This window comes from Falco cherrug, chromosome 1 (assembly GCF_023634085.1).
Source record: "Falco cherrug isolate bFalChe1 chromosome 1, bFalChe1.pri, whole genome shotgun sequence".
NCBI lineage: Eukaryota > Metazoa > Chordata > Aves > Falconiformes > Falconidae > Falco > Falco cherrug.
In genome coordinates, this window is record NC_073697.1 from 1,720,128 (window position 1) to 1,741,870 (window position 21,743).

Genomic DNA, 21,743 nt, shown 5'->3' on the forward strand with positions numbered 1-21,743 from the left:
TCTTCAGCAAACTGTAGAGCTCACTTACCAGCTGTATCTGGCTCAGTCAATTTCAAACATACACACACACACTAAACAAACAAACAAACAAACCCCTCAAACATGTCATTGTTTACACAAATGAGTAAGTAGATGGCAGCTAACACCTGAAGCTGTATTTGGCCAGTTCTTCTCGCTTTAAGTACCATGACTAGTGCAGCAAGTACATTCTGGATAGCTGGAGCAGTCCACCACAAATATATTTGCTCTGCTGAATTGTCCAGTCAAAGAAAGTTGAAGGACACCAGAGTAGTTTTGCTGCTTCCGAATGATCTGCTTTTCCGCAGGCTTGGCCAGGGGAGTGGAACTGAAGCTCAAGATGGGAGGCTGTTGCTCAGGGCTTCCACGTCTTGCTGCACACTATCCCCGGCAGAACCTGAGGCGTTGCTGCTTTTTCTGGCTTGGCACATGGGTTTGGCTCTGTTGCTTCGTGCTCCATCTGTCTGAGCCCTGAACTCTGGCAGCGTAAGCGCGGCGAGCCATCCCGTGCCTCTCTTGAAGAGCCAAAGCAGCCGCCCGTTCTGCCCTTCTGTGGCAGCGCGGCACAGCCACCCTGCCCAGGAAAGCCCTTCCTTCCAGGGGCGTTCACACTCGCTTTTCACCAGCTTCAAAGGTGTAACACCGGTCACCTCCAGATGCTAGAACAGAACAGAACATCCCAGTTGGAAGGGACCTACAGCAGCCATCTAGTCGGGCTGCCTCACGGGTTCAGGGCTGGCCAAGAGTTGCAGCGTGCTCTTCAGGGCACCGTCCAAATGCCTCTTAAACACGGGCAGGCCCGGGGCACGGAGCCCCTCCCCAGGAAGCCTGTTCCAGCGTTTGCTCACCCTCTCCCTACGGAAATGCTTCCTAATGTCCAGTCTAAAGCTGCCCTGGCGCAGCTGGGAACCATTCCCAGGGATCGCCGGATCCCAGGGATCGAGAAGAGCGCCGCACCTCCCTCTCCTCTCCGCTGCCCCTCCTCAGGCAGCCGCAGAGAGCCAGGAGGTCGCCCCTCGGCCTCTTTTTCTCCAGACCAGACACCCCCAAAGTCCTCAGCCGCTCCCCACAGGACATGCCCCCAGCCCTTTCACCAGCTTTGTTGTCCCCCTCTGGAGGCCTCCAGGGACCTTCCCATCCTTCCTGAATGGCGGGGCCCAGGCCTGCCCACGGCGCTCGGGGTGAGGCTGCACCATGGCCGAACGCGGCGGGACAGTTGGGTACCTATTCTTTTTGACCATCTTTACAAGTCTCCCAAAACTTTCACACATATACATAGAGGGGATGAGGGGGGTTACTATGGATCTTTTTTTTTTTTTTTGGGGGGGGGGGGGGGGAGAAAAAAAAAAGATGAAATAGCCAAATGCTACATTTGTTCTCAGAAGCAATCTCTTCTGCTGAATTCCTCTCCGTCTCTCAACAAATTCTCAGATAAAGGAAGTCAAAGAATGAAACCGTTTAATGGTGTAAAGGATTTTGTTCTAGATGATACCAAACTCCTGAAATTTCTTATTTTGCAACGCTGCCACAAGCAGGTAGGAGTAACACAGGGGGTGCCACACTTGTGATGCCAGAAGGAAACAGCCACATCCCTTGCTCCCCAGCAGCCGTCTGGTGTCTTCCAAGAATTGTCCAATTCTTTGCCAGTATTTTCCCTCGCCCAGGATAAAAAGCCCTTCTTTAGTCAATGAGGAACAGGATGCAAAACACCTTCAATACTTTTTAAGCTGCATCCTCGCAGTCAGGCCATTTGAAAATTGTCACTGAGTAGGTGAAGCCATTACGTGAACAATATGGAGTACTATAAGGCATGAGGTGACAATATAATATATAATTCATATATATATTATAATTCATATCATTGACTTCCCCAAGCAATCATCTTTCATTGAAGTTAACCACAATCAGGATCCCAAAAATTTCCTGCAGAACTTGTATTGAATTAGTAACTACATCTAGGAAGATAACATATCCTAAAACAGAATTTACCCATACTCAGCGAAGACCACAATATAGCCAAAATACAGCCGCTACTATTATTTTTTTAAATTCAGTTATCAAAGGTGTTCTTCCTGTGTTTTGTCCTCCTCCCTCCCCAGAGGACACCATTCCTCTTGGTTACTTCACTAAAGAGAAGCAACTTAACAAAACATTCCTTCACTCCACTGGCAATTGCTGTCTCTGCAATTACATAAATAAATATTTATAAGGAGTTATAGCCATCTTAGACAAGTCAGGAAGTGCTAAAAGAGAAAAAAATTACTCCAGAGCTAGGCGGATTGGTTTAAAATTATTACAATGGAAGAGTAGAAGAATAAATGGCTTACAGTTTAGTTATTTCCTAACTAAAGTCTGAAATGCAACAGAGGGGGAAAAAATAGCCACACAAATATTAAGACAGTAGAAAAAATTATGGTGACAGATAAACACAAGGCAAGAAACGCAAGCTGACAAATTCATATACAATAGGAATTCAAACAACAGTCCCCCATGGTTCCCCCTGTTTTAAATTAAAATTCTGTTGCAATTTATGCAACCATTAGTGCCTTTGAAGCACATAGACACATATATGGAGGGCAACCTGGTATTACATATCACTCAGGTTAGAAGGTGGAATTAGGGGGGAAAAAAAAAAAAAGAGAAAAAAGTACTGATGTTTATCATAGATAGTGAACACAATCATACCTACTCTACTCACTAAAAACCCAATACCTTACCAAACCAAACTTCTAAGAAGCAACTTAGGCTTCAAAAGAGCTTACAACTGTCATATAACGACCTTGCTTGGAATTTCTTATAATTAATTCTACAAACAGCTGTAGCAATTTTTTTACATTGCATGGGATATTAAACTTCATAGAATATCAGCCTGGCTTCAGTTGGATCCCTTTGTTCCAAGCATTTTGCTTTAATGGATCACTGACCACATTCAAAAGAGCAGCAGCCAAACACAAGGTTCTAGACAGACTTCCTACCCTGGGTGCAGGGTATCAGTGGGAGAGGATTACTACCACCACCCTCAGATGCAACAGCCCGAAGAACAAGTTCTAGTTTGTTTTTACTACAATAAGCAGACACACCACCCTGATGAACAAGTAAGGCTTTCAAACATGCACTGAACCCAAGCGAACGTAAAAATACTTTTTTTTTTTTTTGACGGGATGTTTCTGTACGCCTCCAAGCACTCGAGGTAGTTAAGGTGATCCCCAGAGCATTTTCAGAGCCTTCAGAAGTGCGTTTGTCAGCAGCAATCCCATGAAGTCCTTCACAGGCACACAAGTGTACTTACACAAGATACCCAGGCATGCACACGCCTACACTGAGAACTAGAGTGTGCCATGAGCTCTTAGAACTTCGCATTGTACTCTACTCACACAGAAAGCTAGGCCAGGGTTTAATAATAATGTTTGCAGAAGCACTGTTTAGTCTTTATAGCAGGTCCCGTTGTATTACTTATGTCCATCCCATTGTATCTGATACAAATTGTGCTTCTAAAAAAAAAAGACAGCATCTTTCTGTGTGCACGTGTGTGTCTGAGAAAAGGAGACTGGCTACTCACACAAAAAGGAAAGTTGCAACAGACAAAACAGCAACAGCAGAAAGAAGTAGCATTCTCCCCATGCAATTTAGCACTGCTTGAGTACTGGAGTGAGGTTTACGCTTGTATTGAGAGCAGAAAATCTAGCCTCCTCTCTCACCAGTGCATGTAACATCACAACGCAGAGTAAGGCAACACTTCACAGACTTAAGAGGTGGCCATAAAACCAACACGTTTGAGATCACACCATCAAGATAGAGTGGCAGGAGGAAACCCCATGAACTGACACACTGCTTTTCCCCCCACTCCCACACCAACAGCATTTAAAATCCATTAGTCATCAACTAGCCACATTTTATGATTAGGTCAGATTTAAAATAATCTTAAAATACTAATAATTAAAAAAAAAGTTATCTCTCAGCTGAGGTAGCATCCAAGATAAATGGCAGTCAATTAAACACACCTGTTTCCATTGCAGAAAGCAAATCACTGAGTCACAGCACAAAGACTGTTCTGTACCTCGTTGCTATCTGTGTAAAGAGGCCCCAATGCTGCTTTCAGGGATGCACCTTAGAACAGGCAAATAACATTTCCACTTGCTAGTCCCATTCTAATACACAACTCAGAATTCTCACATTAAACCTCTCAAAACTGTGTGGGTCAGCTGACCAGTATTGCTCTTGTATAATCCTAAGGGTTTGACTATGCAACAATATGAAGTGCAGCTACAGCAAGCCCTCCCGGCTGTGTGGCTTCTTTCCAATTACCGTTAGCACACTAACTGACTCCTGCTGTCGTTATCCTCTTACCATTAATGCAGTCTAGGTACATGCTACTGTCACACCTTCATTTCAATAACCCAGGACATTTTAATACACGCTCAGAATGCCTGTGTAGTCCTTCCAGTTCGTTCTGAAACCTTCAGCAAACAAGCAAGCATTATTTTACTTACTGTAGATACTGTGCCCTCCCAGGTAGACAGCCTATACCCAGCACAGGTTCCCAGTTCAAAACTACCTAAAGAACAAGTTTAATAGACTAAACACACTGTAAGAGTTATTAACATCTGAATAGACAGTACAAGGAGCTAAAGTTCCAAGTCACTGGTATCACACAGCTGCTCACCCTCTCCTTGCTACGGCTGCTCCGAGCATCTCTGCTGGGCATACTCCCCAAGCTGCGGGGAGTCTGGGGACAGGAGGGCTGGTTCCCCCATTTCACCTTCAGCAGAAAGAACTGAAATACCAGGTTGCCTTCCACAGCAGCAACATCGGGGGAGCTGGGGGCCGCCTAGCCTCCTGTCCTGTCGGGAGAGGTGGTGAGCAGCTGCCAGGGGGTCACCTCATCAGGTCAACCTACCTGCACTGCAGGAGGTCTCAAAGAGGTGATTTACAGGTGAGATTCATTCCTATCCCACTGAGCACACAGTTCAGCTGAAAAGTATTAATCTGGGCCCTGTAAGCTTGTTAAATAATGAACTTTATCCTCAGGCTGAAAAAAAAGGGGGGGGGGGGGGAGGCAGCGTTGCACAATTTTTATCAGTGCCCACTTGCTGCAGAACATGCCCTTGCAAGACATGCATATGAAGAACTACTATTATTTATACCTGTAATATTTCCAAGTTGCTGCAAATCTCTAGGACAAGATTAATGCATAACACTTACCTGTATAAAAACATAATACCCTTATTTTCTTCCCAGGTTTTCCTCCCATGTTAGAGGACCCTCAACTTCATACTTATTTTTAAAATGTTGCTGAAGCTGAGGTCCTTAAGATAGCAGTAAAGAAAGATATTGTGAAAGAGCTGACCCAAAAGGCTGCATGATCTGCACTTGGGCATCAGTTTAATGTACAGCAGTATGGTGTATGGATGGAAAGTAAAAACAGAGAAAGCATAGTATCTATGCACACAAACTCAAGTGGTCATGCATTTTTCATTGAAGTTAAGAAAGTTCAAGCAGATGGCTTTTTATTGACAATATAATCATATTTTCCTTGAACAATTACATAAGAGTTTACTTACTTAATCCTTTCATAATTACTTCAGACATTCATCTCAACATGCTCTCATCACAGGCATGCACAGTACTCAACCAATTCCAGCAATAGCAACAAACTCTCAACCAAAACTTCCAACATGACTAAGTCTGCTTGGATCCAGAGACATTCTTTCTCTCTCTCTCTCTCTGCTACTCACCAGTAGTCAGGCACAAAAACATTTTTCTGTTAACATAATAGCTTAACACATGCTCTCCCACTCACTTCCCGGTCTCTTGACCTTTCTTCCTTCGGTTTGCTGACAGTTCCCCTTTTTCCAGGGAGCACTTGCACTTCCTCACAATGCACTACAGCGGCAGCTCCCAAGGACTCTGAGGTTCCTTCAAGAAACAGAGTGACTGTCCACAACACGTGCATGGGAACCTATACCGCATCACTTAGGAGAACACCTTCGCTACCAGCTGTTCAATCTCGGCAGCTGTGGTGCACAAAGTACGCACAGTACTCCAGTTTAGAGTCTTTCTACCTTCTCAGCATAAACCATTCTGAGGCTTTACAGCTCACGTGCCAGTTTCACCCAGTAAATAATGACTTACAGTCATGGCCTGGAAAGGCTTGAGGTATTTTTACCCTTCACTAAGTTGTATTTTGGGTTGTTGTGTTGTTTTTTTTTTATAAATAGTTTAAGTGATAAGAGTGACCAGCTGGATTGATTCTGTGTTCCAATTTTAAATACTTACATTTAAAAAATACTTGATAAACACTTAAGCAATATGATCACTGATAGCACGTTAGCATTCGGAACGTTGCAGCGTAAGCATTCGGCTGTAATTAAAGTATTTTAAAAGAGACTACAGTAAACTCAGTAACCTTTTCCATGCAGAGTATTATTTGAAAAGCATGAACTCTGTGAACAATATACGGTCTACAGCAGTTTGAATACCTGAAATAAATACAGCTAATGTACGCTATCAGAACTTGACTTCCCATGTAGTTACGATAAAATCTCCCAAGCTTTTCCATTCAGTAAAACAAACAGCATGAGAAAAACACCTAAAAATCAGAATATCTGCTCAACTTTTAATGCACACACTTCCCTCCCTGCCCCATACTGCAGTGTATAATGAATGAGCTGGGTCATCACTGCCTTCACTAAGTATTTCAGAAATCTTTCAAAACAACAAGACGAGAGTAAGAGTTGTTAGAAGCCCAGACATCAAAGAACTTCCCAATAATGCCGCGTGTTCATACAGCCACAGGCATCGGGTTTATGCATCAGCATACCGGGAACTGCAAACCCACAAGTACCAAAGTACTGGGAATTCTACGTTATGAAACTTCCTATGCAAAGAGAAAGTAACGCAGAATTATAAGTATTTGTGGCTGGAACTGAGAATTTAAGCCCAACCTTCAGCATGCGCCGGGGCAGAACGAACATTTTCAGACCCGAGTGTCACCTTGCACCTCTCGGCAACTCCGTCACGCAGCAGCAACTCACCCGCAGCGTCAGTAACTCCAAGACGCTTTTCAACAAATGGAAATTCCCGGGGTTTGTTGTCACCGTCCCCCCACACCTCCCTCGCCGCTTGCTGCTGCGCTCAGCTGCTCCTCGGCGCGCCGCCGCCGGACCCCGCCGCCAGGCAGCCCCGGCACGGCCGCCACCCGCCCGCGGGGGTGCCGCCGCGGCCCGGGGGTCCCGCCCCGTCCGAGCTCCGCTGCGAACGGCGGCGCCGCGGCCGGGCCAGCCCGCCGGGCAGCCCCAGCACCACGGCCGGCGCGGAGCCCTCGGGCTGCCTCTGCCCATCAGGTGTTTTGCGTTTCTTTGTAAGTACGGCTGTTCCCCGTGCAACCTTCCCTCCAGCAGCCCTGAAAACCCAGGCAATTTTTTGTGTGTCCTTAAAAGATATCCTTCTCTCACATGTAAAGGACAGCAGCGCACACACACACACACAAAAAGAAAAAAAAAAAAAGTCTTCTCCCAAGTATTTTCCTCGGTGGGATTTCCAAGAGGTCCGTTCAAACGGGCCGGGAGCCACACGCGCTGGCATCTGCGGCCGGGGCACGGGCTTACCTTTACCTCTCCCGCGTCGGGCTCCTCCTCGTAGTAGCCCTGGCCGGACTCGTAGGCGGCGGCGGCGGCCGGCTGCCGGGGTCCCAGGAGCACGGCGCCGGCGGCGAGGCAGCAACCCAGGGAGAGCACCTCCAGCAAGTGCATTGTGCGAGGGCGGCGGGGCGGGCGCGCAGCCGGGCCGCGGGGCGCTTGGAGGAATGCAGGCGAAATTACGAGGCTCCTTCTCTTCCTCTCCCCCCCCTCGTTCGCTGTCCTCTCCCCCCTCCCTCCCCTCGCAATATCCAAGGCAGTAAAATCCGTGGGATGGAGAAGACGCGGTAGCAGCAGCTCCCAGGCGCCTGCGGGGGAGCTCCCAACTTTCCCAGCCGCTTTACAAATTCTCACCGAAGTTACCCGGAGTTTGCCAGGTAGAAAACCCACCAGGAAACCGGACATCCGAGGCTGCGCTCACTCGGGAGCAGGGGAGGTGGAAAGCACAGAGAGGAGGAGGAGGAGGGAAGGGAAGGGAAGGAGAGGAGCGAGCGGCCGAGCGGGACCGAGCGGCCGGTCGCACCCGCGGCGCTGCCTTCGCCCCGGGCCGGGCCGGGCCGCGGGGGCTCCGCTCCGCCCGCCGCCGAGGTCTCTCCGGACGCTGTCAGCGGCAGCGCGGCCTGGGGGTGCGCGGCGGCGCCGGGGGCTGCGCGGCGGCGCCGGGGGCCGCGCATGGCGAAAGCGCCCTCTGCCTGCGCCTCTGCGCGGCGAGCGGCGGGCCGCCGGCGGCCTTCCTCCTCCTCCTCCTCCTCCTCCTCCTCCTCCCGCTGCTGCTGCTGCGGCGCCGCCTGCCGCTGGCGCTGCGCTGGCGCCCCGGGGAGCGGAGCGCCCCGCACCGCGGGCAACGGGCCGCCCGTGCCGGAGGGGGCCGAGCAGGCCGGGCCCCGCAGTGCCCCGGGGCGCAGGCGGCCCCGCGCAGCCCGGCTCGGCCCGCCCCGAGGGGACAGCGAAGTGCCCCCTTGGGTCGTTCTGCTCGGAAACCAACGGGTGAAGCCGGGCAAAGCGCACACAAGGAAATCGTGCACCAAAATTGCTGTTAATCCTAACGGGCTCGTGCGGAGCAGCGCCGGCAGCCTCGCTGGGGCGAGTGTGCGGGGTTTTTTTGGCCAGAGAGAAAAAGATTTGGCCATCTCAGAAACGGAATAATCCAAAGAGTGCCATATTTACTCGTAGCCTTCCTATCGGTGACCTATCACAAGCCCTCTTTGAACAGAAGTTACACCCCATTCAGAGCCCTAAATAAAACAGCGTAGATACTGTGTTCCAGTTACACTGTGATTAGAAGTGGAAAAAAAACCAACAGTAAAACCAAAAGAGATTGCACATTGGTAAACAAAGCAACACACTACAGCCTGCCCGAATCTCAGCTACAAAAAGGAAGAAGTTCTATTCCCTGTACTATTATCTTTGCTCAATGTGAACAGCATTATTGAACCACGTGTAAATATTTAGAAAGCATTTCAAATTATTCTGCATCACTTATACGTATTTTGGTAACAAGATTGTATGGGAACGAACTGTGGGGGCAGATCCCTGGCTGCCTTGGCTGGATGCTGGCCCTCTGCTCACGTTATGCTGCTCTTATTCTTTGGGAATCCCATTATGTAACTGCTCAGGGAACAACATTCTGGGGGTTCTGCATGAAGGTGTCCCCAGCAGGCCTCGAGGTACCCCCTGTTCTTTTTGATTTCTTTTTTATCACTCTCAAGGTGGTATTTCTGCTTGCTGCTACAGAAATCAATTATTTCAATGCTAAGAAGTAATCACGTCATTTGCAATCAGAATGAAATCTAACGTTTAAGCAGATCTGCATTTTAGAAGTTTTTATAGTTACTAGAAAGTTATTTAAGCACTAACAATTTTTTAACATCTTCGCAACAGTGAAGCGATGAAGCAAAGACAGTAGTAGAAGTTAAGTTGAACAGCCATAAAGATATAAAGTAGTGTACATAAATTAAGGAGCCTATTGTTCTTCAGAGGACCCTTACAGCGCTGCGGATCAAAGCATAGGATTAAAGCCTAAAGAGAGCATAATCCAGGATGCAAACCCCATCTAAATAGAAATATGCCATTAATGATTTGAGTTTCAACATGTTAAAATCCCTCAGAAACGTCACAGACTGGTGTAGAAAGCCAGTTCTTTTGCAGCACGTTAATAAAACCCACCTGCCAAATCATACACAGCTAATATTATTTCAATGAGTGCCACGCAAGGAGTGCCTCTCCGTAACTAAATCACAAAACTATGGAACATACTGCTCCCGCTGCGCTGTCATAATATCAGCTGGCTTCTTTCTTTATTTCCGCAGTTCCCCAGCACTTTCATTCTGTCGCTCCCCCCAATTCATAGAACATCCATCATGAGATCAAAGGCTTTTATGCAAGACAGCATTTCCACCGAGTGCTCTGTATAGCAAATTTAAAGTGTCACAACTGAAGGCTACTAATCATAGTCACAGTCTAATCACAAGGTTTTTAAAATAAAGTTGTTGAAATCGATGATGATTAATACTATCTGCTAATAAACAAATAAATATTCCATTGGCTCTGGGACACTTTAAAGTTTTCTTCAATTCAGGCTGCATTGCTTTCCATCCCATAAGAGATGGCTAATTTAAAGGTTTACTGATTCAAAAATCTTTTCTTCTTTCCCCACCATCTCATGATTAATATTTTTCCCCTTGTCTTGAAATTAAGCAGAAATACGCCTACAGGACAATGAATTTAAAGTTCTCAGTAGCACTCAGTACACTGGCAGTGAACCGACCTTAAAACCAGAAATGACTAAAGAGATACGTGCAGTAGTAGAGAGATACAGGTCTAGGTCTTGCCCGGTTATGTTTCATTGCAACGATAGCTACTACTGACAAAGGAAATTTTTTATGTCAGGTGTAAGATTCTTTCAAATGAATTCTCTTGATGTTGTTTTAAAATTGCATTAAAATACCCAGACCTCATCCTGGTTTTCAAGTTGGTGTAATGTACATCTGTCAAGCACGTTCCTCTCTTGTGTCTAGACATACCTGGTACGTTCTTTTCTGATATATTCTCCTTCTGAAACATGAATGTGTTTCAGTACCTGTTTCCTATCTTCATTCATTAGCAGTACGGAAAATCAGAGAGGAACCAGAACAAGAAACGTGAACTGAGACAGGAGAATAGAAAAGTGTCAGTAGCAGCAAGAAACATCAGTAGCACGCTGTTGTGATTTTGTCTGTTTGCTTATTGTAGGAGTTAAATGCTAACGTTAAATGTTTGCTTTTCACAGAATGTCATTGCCTTTCTCCTTATATTTAAATTTTTGTGTTTGATTCAAACCAAACTCCTTTGCATTCTCCTCTTAAATAGACATATAGAAGCATGCCCAAGAGTTAAAATCACAGATTGCATGGTTTGCTTTTATTTCAACACACATAGTCTTACTGGTGAGTTTCAGTGGGATGTATATTTAATGTAAATTTCAAAGGTAGAAAACAGTGTTCCCCCCAGTGCAGCGAATCAGAAGGCTGTGGAAGTGCCATTCTGGAGTCATTCCAAAAGAGGAAGGCACTGTAGTAAGCTTCAGTCCACAATTCCTCTACAGATATGACCCCCCCCCCCCCCCCCCCCCCCCCCCATTTCCTCTAATGCTTAAAAGCACAGGGAAAAAAAAAGTGGATCTTAATCAATGTCTTAAATATCAAAGCTCTATGCAAATACTGAAAGCGAACCTGATATGTATAGGAAAAAGAGAAAAAGAAAAGGCATTCAGAGTTGGTGCCAAACTACTAGAACAGCTGCTTGCTAATGCATTTTCTGCCAATCGAATCTTTCAATCCCAAGTTTTATCACACGTCTCTTATCATATTGCTTATTCACTTGGAGTAACCAGTTTGATGGAAGAAAAGACTTAGCTACTGCAAAAGGATGGTGCGGTGGTTTTCAGGCTGTGGTCCACTTCTCAAATCCTCTTCTTTACATAAAACATATGATTTAGTGGAAACATTTAGAGGTACTGCATTTTTACTGATTATGCACATAATGGCCTTCCTCATTCCTCACAAACACGTTTAAAAACATAATTTTTTTTGTACAGGTGCTCATTTTGTATTTCCTTATATGATTCTAGAAAAGGATCTAAGTATGGTGGCTTGAAGATCATCAAAAGCAAATGAATATTTTCCTTGACTGTGATCAGGCACCTTCTCTGTAAAACAACCCATGGGAAACCGTTCTACACGAAACCTCCAGCTAGGGATCCTGAAATGTAGATTTCTCTGTTCACTTCCTCTAAAAATATTGCCAGGACAAAAACCTTTAATTCAATGTGAAAGACATCACTGCTGGAAAATAATTCTCTGCAATGCTTGACCTAGCAACCCACACTTTATTATCTAGAAATCTCTCTTTCATTTGGTGTAAAAGTTGGTTCCTCTTGAAAATTAATTAACAGGACAAGAATCCTTAGTCTTCAGCCCTTTGACACTGGTTGATATTCAGGGATTACCGGATTATTGGCATTTCTTTGTTCTCAGGGATTCTCTTTCTAAACTGTTAAAATCGAAACTACTGGCATCTAACATTAGAATTTCTTTATGCTACAGATTGGATGACTGCAACAGCATAAATCCCTTACTATAGTAAGGGGTTAGTATGATGCAAAAATTGACAGCAAAAGGCAGAATCTCACGAAAAGTGTTTGAATCGCCCAAAGCAAATTACATCTTCCTAAAGCTGCCCTAAAATTCGAATGGAGAATGCCCTAGCACACATTTTACTCAGCTGTCTTACGTTAGGGATCTTTACAATAGTTTTTCTTCCTTCTTGTGATGTAAGGTGTCAACAAGGACAGGTATGCAGAGAATGTTGATTTAACACCCTGTGTTTAATCTATCCACATAGTGATGATGTTCATTGTTATAACCTCTGACTGTAAACAATAAAATGACTGAATGTAAATTTATGCTGCCTCTTAACTGAAAGCTGTGCATAATCTAAACTGTGTATAACTGAAGCCATGTCACTACGTAAACAAATTTAGATTCAACAAAACATATTAGGATTTAACAGCACATGACCATTACACATGGAAATGTTTACCATGGTACATACCCTCCTGCAGCAGTATTCTAAGCGATAATCTATGAGATAAAAAGTGTATTCAGAAGCTTTTTTCCCTGATTATACTTACAAAATTTTGGAATGTAACAGGACAAAACAGTCCTAAATCAATTCAAGAGACATTTCTGTATAATTGCTAAAACAATGACAGAGACAATTATTTCTATGAAGAGATGCAGTTTCAACTAACTTTACTCCTGCATACTTTTCCACTCATATATTCTGTTGCATTTCCCCACCCCCACCCCTTTTTCTCCAGTACTTCAAACCTTCTGTTCAATATTTTGGCTGTTCTGGAAATTAAGAGTATGCTAAACACTTCTCAAATGCAAATTGCTGAAGTATTAAAACCTCAAAAAAATTCACAAATGGTATTGAGACAAATTCATTTCCAAGTTCAGAACAGCGTAATGTATTATTACTATGAGCCTCATTTTTTGTTATATTTCATAGGTTTTCCTTACCAAAGTTAATTCTTTTCTCCTATGTAAAATAGCATTTTACATATTTGAACACTTACCCTTTCTTACTTAGCTATCTTGTTTTAAGCTAAACAAGATCAGGTGTTCCAACATTCCTGTGTAGATTTTTATTTTCTAAAGTTCTGCTTATCCTTATAACTGTCATTTGAATAATCATTAGTTGATCCAGGGGTTCTTTGAAAGGTGATGCCCAACACTGAAGAAGGGTACTTCAAAACTGACCTGGGTTGTGCAGAACAACTGGGAGCCGAACAAACCAGCCCTGCCCGCTCTCCTGCTTGTACATCCCCACATGGCATTTGCTTGTTAGGCAGGTTGATGTTCAGCTGGCAAGTCAGCTGCAACTCTTGGATATTTTTGTGGGTTTTCTAACAGCCAGATGTTCCCTTTCCTGCAGTTGTAGATATGACCCTTCCAACAGAAGTGGAATGCAGCGCTCTCGTTTCCCAACAGAATGGTGTCCACCATCTCCTATTTTTTGCTAGTGATTTCTTGAACCTTATAAAAATTATTTCCAATTTTAGGCCTGCCTGTCTGTGCTGTCCTTGCTAGCTAGATCTCATCTGTAAATCTAATAAAGGAAAGGTGTATTCCACCTATGCTGCCCTTGATTCCTTGTGGTCGGCAGAAGCATTGTTAGTGACCTATTGCAAGGTTTCCCTGAAGGTTGCAATGTGCCTCCTGAGGTGCTGGTTCAAGCTGCAGGGTTTGGGTTCAGAAGCCAAAAATGCCAAAATGTGGGGACATTCAGATCTGAGATTCTTCCTTAGGCCTGTCTTCATTTTTCACAGGGCTGAAAATAGTTGGAGATTAGTTTAAAAATGATGAAAAATAGAGGGTTGTGGTTGGGTTGGGTTTTTGTTTGGGTTGGTTGGTTTTCTGTGTTGTTTTTTTTTTTTTCCCTTGATACACCCGGTAGCGAACTTCTGGAATTTGTTGTTATGATGAGTTGGAGGCAGGTAACTATGAGGTCTAGAAATAGATCAGACAAATTAATGAAGATCAGGACCATAAATTGATACTGAAAAAAAAGGGGGGGAGGGGGGGGGCGGGTAGGAGTAGGGGAGTTCAGCGTTGCCTACCTAATTAAATGAGTGGTGATGCTGGAAAAGTGTGAATTCAATTCACAGTGTGTGATTTCACAAAGTGTGAATTCATCTTCAATTGCAACTGTTGGAGACAGAAGACTAGATAGACTGTCTAGATGGATGGTTTGTCTGAGCCAATAGGACGTTTCTTATATTTTGAGGGAAATGGAATCAATTTCTCATTGATTTAGGTCCAAACCACAAAGTAAATTTGTTCTTGTCTTTTAGTCTCATGTTCTGACCAGTATACGTAGTCATAACAAAAACACTTATTTTTACACATCATTATTGCACCAGAAGTCAGTCCAACAGATAGGGTTGGAAGGAAGTACACAGGAAATCCAATCTGTAAAATGTTCTTTATAATCTAAAATGAAATGAATAAAGAGTGCTATTGCCATCGCCATTGAAACTAGATTTAATCATTCCATCTTCAAAAGAAGAAAACTAAACCAAAACCCATGTATCCACTTTTTGGATACATATCACAGAAACCCAGCAAAACAGCAGATATTTTTTTTCTTTTGTTTGAGGTTTGGGTTTTGTTGGTTGTTGGTTTTTTTTTTTTTCTTAAACAAATGATAAGACAAAGCAAAACAAGAAACCTACATACAAATTTTTGGTCAGGAAGTCACCATTACTAATAGTTTGAATTGGCACCATGCGTAACTTGGTTACTAAGACAGTTTTGTTCTCTGCTAAACAATGACTTAATAAGAAACATGTTCCCTTCAAAAAGTTGTATGTTTTGTGCTGAATCAAGAGTGTCATTGTTGCTATCAGACCTAAGGGTACATCCTGGGCCCAAAAGCAGAAGGATGAGGAGCCACTATCTGTAAGAATTCCAAATTCAATCCTTAAACTTTTCATTTTCCGAAAGCTGCTAAAAAAAAAAAAAAAAAAAAAGGAAAAAAAAGAAAAAGCAAGCACTGTCAAAGAATTAAAGAACAAAGTGTATTGATATCCAGATTGCATCAGAGGCCACAAGCAATGTCTTTTTTTGCTGTCTGGCCAGGATATTTCATTTTCCTAAGCATGCAGCACTGGATGACACAGATCCTGTTCCCTGACTATATTGAAAGCCATGCAAATTTCCCCGTTTATCATTAATGAATTTATGTAGCAAGAGACATTTTTAGACCAGTTCTTGACTGTTTCTTCCTTTCATCATAACCTGTTAATGTCTCCTTTGGCCAGTCTCTTGACTTTCAACACCTCAGGCTGGACTAGGCAGCTGGCACATGGAACCAGATGATTGTGGGGCAAAGAGGCCTTCAGCACAGCACATCCGTTGTCCTTCTGGTTGCTTATCTCTTTGTAACTTGAATTTAAGCAGCTACTACTGATCTAAAAAGTGAGTAGCATGCTGGGCCTAATCTATTTTTAAAATTCCTATCCCACCACAAACCTACAGCTATACTCCACAGGGACACTTCAACTAATCTGTCCTAGCAGAAAACTCTGAAGTGCAAAGGGTAGAGCAACAGATCATTTTCAGTCGCAGATTCCAGCTGTGGAACTCAACCTAATCTTCTCTATTGATAATGAATATAAGCCCGAGTGTATTCAAAATTAAAACTAACCCCAGCTGCTTAGTAAGGCCTCCTGCAGCAATGGTATCTTCCCAGGGTAACCAGCTGATCCGGATAGAGGAGGTAGAAAGCGAAGTATATGAAATAAAAAACCTAAACCCTGCAGATATTTTATTTTTTTTTAAAAAAAGTAAGTTCCAAATGGATTATTACATTAAAATAATTTTCAGAGATGCACAGAAGTCACCTTTGCTTACCTTTTCTGCTTTAAAATTTTGAATGGTCAAAAAACCCAGCTTTGTCATCACCTTTCTTCAGAGCCAGATTTTGTTTTTCCTCCCTAGTAACCCCAGCAAGTTGATTATAATTGTGTTCTAGTCCCTTTATGTAACTGTAGGGCCACTCACAACTATTTCATCCAAAGAGGATAGAGGAAAGTCCTGGTCATACTTCCATCTTATTTTTCTGTTCCCTTGGGATGGGACCGGTCAGGAGCAGCCCCTGTACCGCAGAAGGGCTGTGGGATGAGGGAACACGCTGGTGCTGGGCTCCGAGCTGCCCCAGCTAGCAAGGCGAGGAGGACGCCAGGCTGTCCGAGAACCTGGTGAAGCTCGGTGAACCCAAACTACCTGGCGCTGCTGCTGCCTGCTACAAAGACAGCCACAAGAGAGAGAATACAAGCTATACTATAGTTTCACAAGCATTTTTATGCTTATGAGGGACTGCAGATGACAGGTGGCTGCACCACACACGTTTTGCTCTTGGGTTATTCCTAGTAAGTCTCTAATGTCTTATAATTAACATAGATGCTTACTGGTAGGTCTTTGGAGTTCTAGCATTCCAGCTGGTAAAATCACATAAAAACCAAAATAGTGCAAAGAAATATTTGTGTCCCCACAGTTCTGAAATGAGTGTTATATTCACCTGATAGACTAATGTTAATAGTCCACAGTTTTGCAGCAAACTTCAAAGCAGCCAGAGGGAACTAGGACCAATTATTACTTGTAATTATATCCTTTAACATTTTAGTAGCCTTCTTTCAAATCACATATGATTTTTATAAGTGAATTTTCCTTTTCTTTCTCTTATACAAGTATGTTGATGATCTATCCAAAAGGGATAAGAATCTTTTTCACTAAATTGGGAAAGAGATGTACTCATCTAGGGGTATTAGTAGCAAGGCTGTTAATATTCATAGGAAGTCTTGAAAAATCATTTAAGTTCTAAAACTATGGAGAAAAAGTGTGTTCACTTTTTTTCCAAACAGAACTTCAAAGTCTAGACATTTCAGCGCAGTAGTTTCAAGGGGGTTTCTGCATATTTATTGTGTGACCTATTGTTTAGTTAAACTGTGTAACAGACGCCTTGTTAAGTAATAATGCTGACTGCCAGTAGGAATAAAACAATTTTTTTGAGTTCAATCTACTCTCGGTCAAGGTCAAAAACAGCTGGGACTAAACTCAGTGAGTTTTCAAAAGCTTACCCTAAATGTACAATATCAAAGTTCATAATTAAGAAGGCTCGTTTAATCAGTCAGCTTCATGTTTGCACAGCAGTGGGAGTAATTATAACACCACTTATTCTTTCAGGTTGGCTTGAACACTTGACCTTATAAGCAAACTCCTTTTTTTCCCCCTCCTAAGATGCAAAGCCAAACCATTTGATTTTAACAAAACAGAGCTGTCACTTTGACATTTCAAAGCACATTTAACTGCTTTCTTTCATTAAAAAGATAGTTTATCTTAAAAATAGAAATTTACAGGCTATTTCTACTAATTTTTTACCATGCAAAGATTATAAAAAAACAACAAAACTTTCTGCTTGCTTGACATTTTCTTCAGTTCATCAGTTGAACTATATTTGTTCCAGCCTCCACAATACACAGAAATCCCCAAATTGATGCAAATGCCAGGATGCCTCAAGGGCACCGTTGCCTTGATATTCCTCTTACATCATGCCAGCATTCACTGACTCACATGGGGCCAAAGAATGTGAAATCCAAAAGGAGAACTACAATTGTTTTTCACAGTAGTCGTGTGTGGGCAGATACTCGGTAAAAAGAACCGCTCCCAGAAACAGTAAAACAAATGGAAGAGGATCTCACCTCCCTTCTGTCGTCCCAGAATTGAGGTACTAGTCTAAAGCCAAGTGTTTGCCCATTACAGTCAATAAAAAGTGACAGGCCCCTTTCAAAGGAGAACTCATTTTCCATTTCTTTGGCACTTAGTTTAGGACAAGCACTAAAATATGTTTTCTCTCAGTTGGTAATAGGGGGAGACTATATGTTAACTTTGAGATCCCTAAAGTTACAGAAGAGAAGTCTCATGCTGAGAATTTACATTGAAAAATCTGTCCCTGGGAAGCCCCAATGCCATAAGGGGATTTCTAAGAAACAGAGGAGGAAAGGAGGCCAGGAATTTAAGTGAGGCAAGTAATTAAATCCATGAAATTAGTTTCTAATTTGACAATTTGACTATCAAAATGAATCAAAGGTAATAGTGGCATACTTCATGAAACAAGAGGAGTGGTTGATTGGTGACTGACTTCATGATTTCATTTTAGAATTACGTCTTGTTCATTCATTTTAGCTCTTTATTGAACAAAAGTTGAAAGGTATGATGGTTCTGAATGTTTAGACATGTCAGTAGGTTTTACTGGAGAACTATCAAAATAGTGAATGAAAAAAAGAAAAAAATTATCAAATTTCAGTTGGGTGAAGTCAGTCTAAAATGTTATAAAGTGAAGCTAACATCGTGTTACAAGATGGTTAGTGGATTTCCATAAGATCCACTGGTAGTTGTTATCTCAAAGTTTTGCAATTTTTTTTAAACATTTGTAATACTTACAAACTGTATTTTAAACAGCTTGTTGTAACCGAGTTATTATTGCTAATTATAAGAAAGTCAGAAAGTAATTCTGAGCACTTTTCATAATCAGTCACTATGGAGACTGAGAATAAAGTATTAGTTACAGCAGTACAAGAAAGATTTTTTTTTTCATTATAAAAAGGTTCTCCTCTCCATACGACACAGTCAAAAATGAATTTATCTAGCCAGAATTACAAAAGTCCTTTTCCATCTCCATCATATTTAATGTACTGCAAAGAGTTACAGAGCCAGTCTAACTGTACGATCTCTTCCCTAGCAGTACAATATTCACACTCTACTAGCCACCAGAATATGCTCAATAATCCAAAATTAAAATTGTTACAGACCTTTTTCTGAATTATCCATAGTTAGAGCTCTTAACGTCAGGGACAGTATCCATACAGGGATCAAAGTCATGCACAGAAGGGATACTCAAAATTTTATTTTTTCCCCTGTCTGTATCTGCAGTAATCTCCTTTTTCTTCAAACTTCCCATTTTCTGATGTTGCCTTACTTTAGTCTGTTTTACAGACTGGTATGCAGCCAAAGGCAACCTCGCAAAGCCCATGAGCACAGCTACATGGGAAGAGAAGACACAGAACCGAGACAGGATTTCTTTTCCTTGAATCTGGCCATTAGGCAAGCACAGTTCTGGCTTTGCTTTGCTGCTGGGGGAGTTCGGTACGATAGTCCATGAAGGAGAAGGCAGAATCAAGTCCTAGATCTACTGAGATCATTTCATAGAGCCAGGATTTTATACATTCTTCCTATACGTCAAACTGGGGGTGTGGTGTGGGACAGGGAGGGGAGAACCCTGAAGTATAGCACGTGCTAATTAGGCAGATACTTCAGCCTGATTTTGCCTAACAATGCTGCCAGCAGCAAGCAGTGCTGCCACTGATGCTTTGCGGCAGCATTGTGTAGGTTGGATCTAGAAATCTGACGCTCAGATCTCCATTTTAAGTCCTTACTGCTCCCATCGTTCACATGGAGTGATTTCTATTAACGTACATTGACTTCTGCCTGAGACCAGTTTCCAGCACATTCCCACTGTCAAGATGTAGCAGAATAGAAACGGTATATTGCTAGATGATCTGGAATTCTGGCTGAATTCTGGGATACAGCCTTGCTGTTACAAAATATGTCATAGAGTGTGCTACGTGCTCTACAAAGTGAGAAAGCAGGATACCGATTAAACGAAGGCAATCACATTTTAGATAGAAGCAATGTTGGAAAAGCTTAAAAAATTGAGTTGGAGCAAGAAACTGATAAAGAATAGATTCCAGGTCAGAAAAGAAAGAAACCCTGCTTTTCATGTTATCAATATGAAATCTTTTTAAAGAAACACTAACAGAAGTAATTACTTTATTACTACTAGAGTAATAATTTGATCTTTAAAAAGTCTAATTTTCAAATTCTGAGATTACTTTCTCAGGGCTTCGTAAGGAAGTTCATGCTGTAGACTTCTGTGAGTGTAACTCTACCTAGAAGGGTCTTCAAAACCTTATGATGGGGCCTCATGGGTTTGGGGATGGGTGGGTGGGTGGGTTCTTTTTTCCCCTCCAAAGACTACAAATCAAGAGGTTCTAATTTTACACCCCTACCTCCAAAAAAACCCCAGAAAACACCCCCCCTACTTTTTTTGCTGCCAGTCTTGTAAACTGAAAACTAAAGAAAAATTTGGCTCTTTCTAGTTAAAAAGTCTTAAAACACTACTTTGTGAGAGAAACTTGCTAACGATTTTGGTGAGGTAACATGTTATACATGGGTCCAACAGACTCTCTCATGGCTCCTTTAGTATTCCAGGAACAATGCATTTAAAACATTCTGGTTTGCAAAGCAAGCAGATACTGCTCAATAAATAGAGGTTCCAGTTTTATCAAGGAAGAAAAAACTGTATTTATAAGTACATTTTTTTGCCATAAGACAGAAGATGCCGTTTTTCTTTCCTTTTTCTTGCACCACAACTAGAAGACTTAAAAACATGCATTAGTGATAATCATAAATTTATGAGGATTTTCATCTAACATGGTAAACTGCCTTGCTGGACTCTGTATGATAGTAAGGACCTTGATTTTATATATTTTTTTAAGTTAATTGAGAGAAATTTCTATAGAACTATCGTGTTTTATAGTGTATGTTAATTCCTGGAATTAAAATGTGTATCACATAATATACACAAAACATAGCCTAAGCCTACCAGGTAAAGAAGTGGGCAGAAGGATGTTTTACAAGTCTGATTTTACTTTAGGTAAAAATACATTTACAAAACCTCACACAAAGCCTCTTAGTTGGTATCATGGAGGAACAACCTGGCTAAATCTAACGAATCTATTTTTCCTCTTTCAGACAAGATTTAGAATGCCATTCTGACCCCAACAAAAAGGAGAAAAGAAAAAAAAAAAAGCAGCATCTAATACAAAAACAATACAACCACCAACTGGGAGTTGCTAACCTATAGTTTGCTCATTGAAACCACCACAGTACTGCTTGAGGAGGTGAGAAACAGGAAGATTTTACCCGATTAGAAAGTCTTCTAAGTTGGAAATATAGATACTTGAGACAAAGTGTGTTCCTGTACATCGATCTCGTCACAAAAGAACTCCTTTGATTCAAAACCATAGCTCTGATCCCCACCAGCCCTGGTCCAGTGGTACACCACTGGCGGTATGTCCAGATCAGCTTTTCGAAGACTATTGTGGAAAGCTGTTTTCAGATAGTGCCTCAGATTGTCACTAACTAGGGGAGTAGCACGCAAAGTTTCCTTACTCACATAGCGCTATGGTAGACCTTACACTCTGTATGTATTATGGGATGTTTTTTCAACAAACCAGATGTGAAAACTGCCCAGAAGTTGACCCCTTCTTTCTGTTGGCACCAGATTTATGGTTATAATTTAAACAGCACTGCTTTTCCTTTGTGTATCTCACAAGAATGAAATAAATGGAAACAAGACAACTGTGATCCAGCTATTCTTTCATTTATAGGTAAATATCAATTATTTCATATAAGTGGTCTG

General features: G+C 42.4%; 1 protein-coding gene across 2 annotated transcripts in view; it reads right to left on the minus strand.

Annotated features, from left to right (window-relative positions):
• Window positions 1-8,350, minus strand: part of VEGFC (vascular endothelial growth factor C) — an 82,489-nt gene extending 74,139 nt beyond the window's left edge. Inside the window, exon 1 of one of the 2 annotated variants that reach the window (XM_005441174.4) lies at window positions 7,626-8,350. In XM_005441174.4, the coding sequence (XP_005441231.3) occupies window positions 7,626-8,060 (435 nt within the window). In that variant the 5' untranslated portion in view covers window positions 8,061-8,350. Of the gene's footprint in view, window positions 1-6,962; window positions 7,111-7,625 lie in introns of those variants that run through there. The other variant, XM_027808163.2, reaches the window with a different exon arrangement.
• Window positions 8,351-21,743: the final 13,393 nt, after the last annotated feature.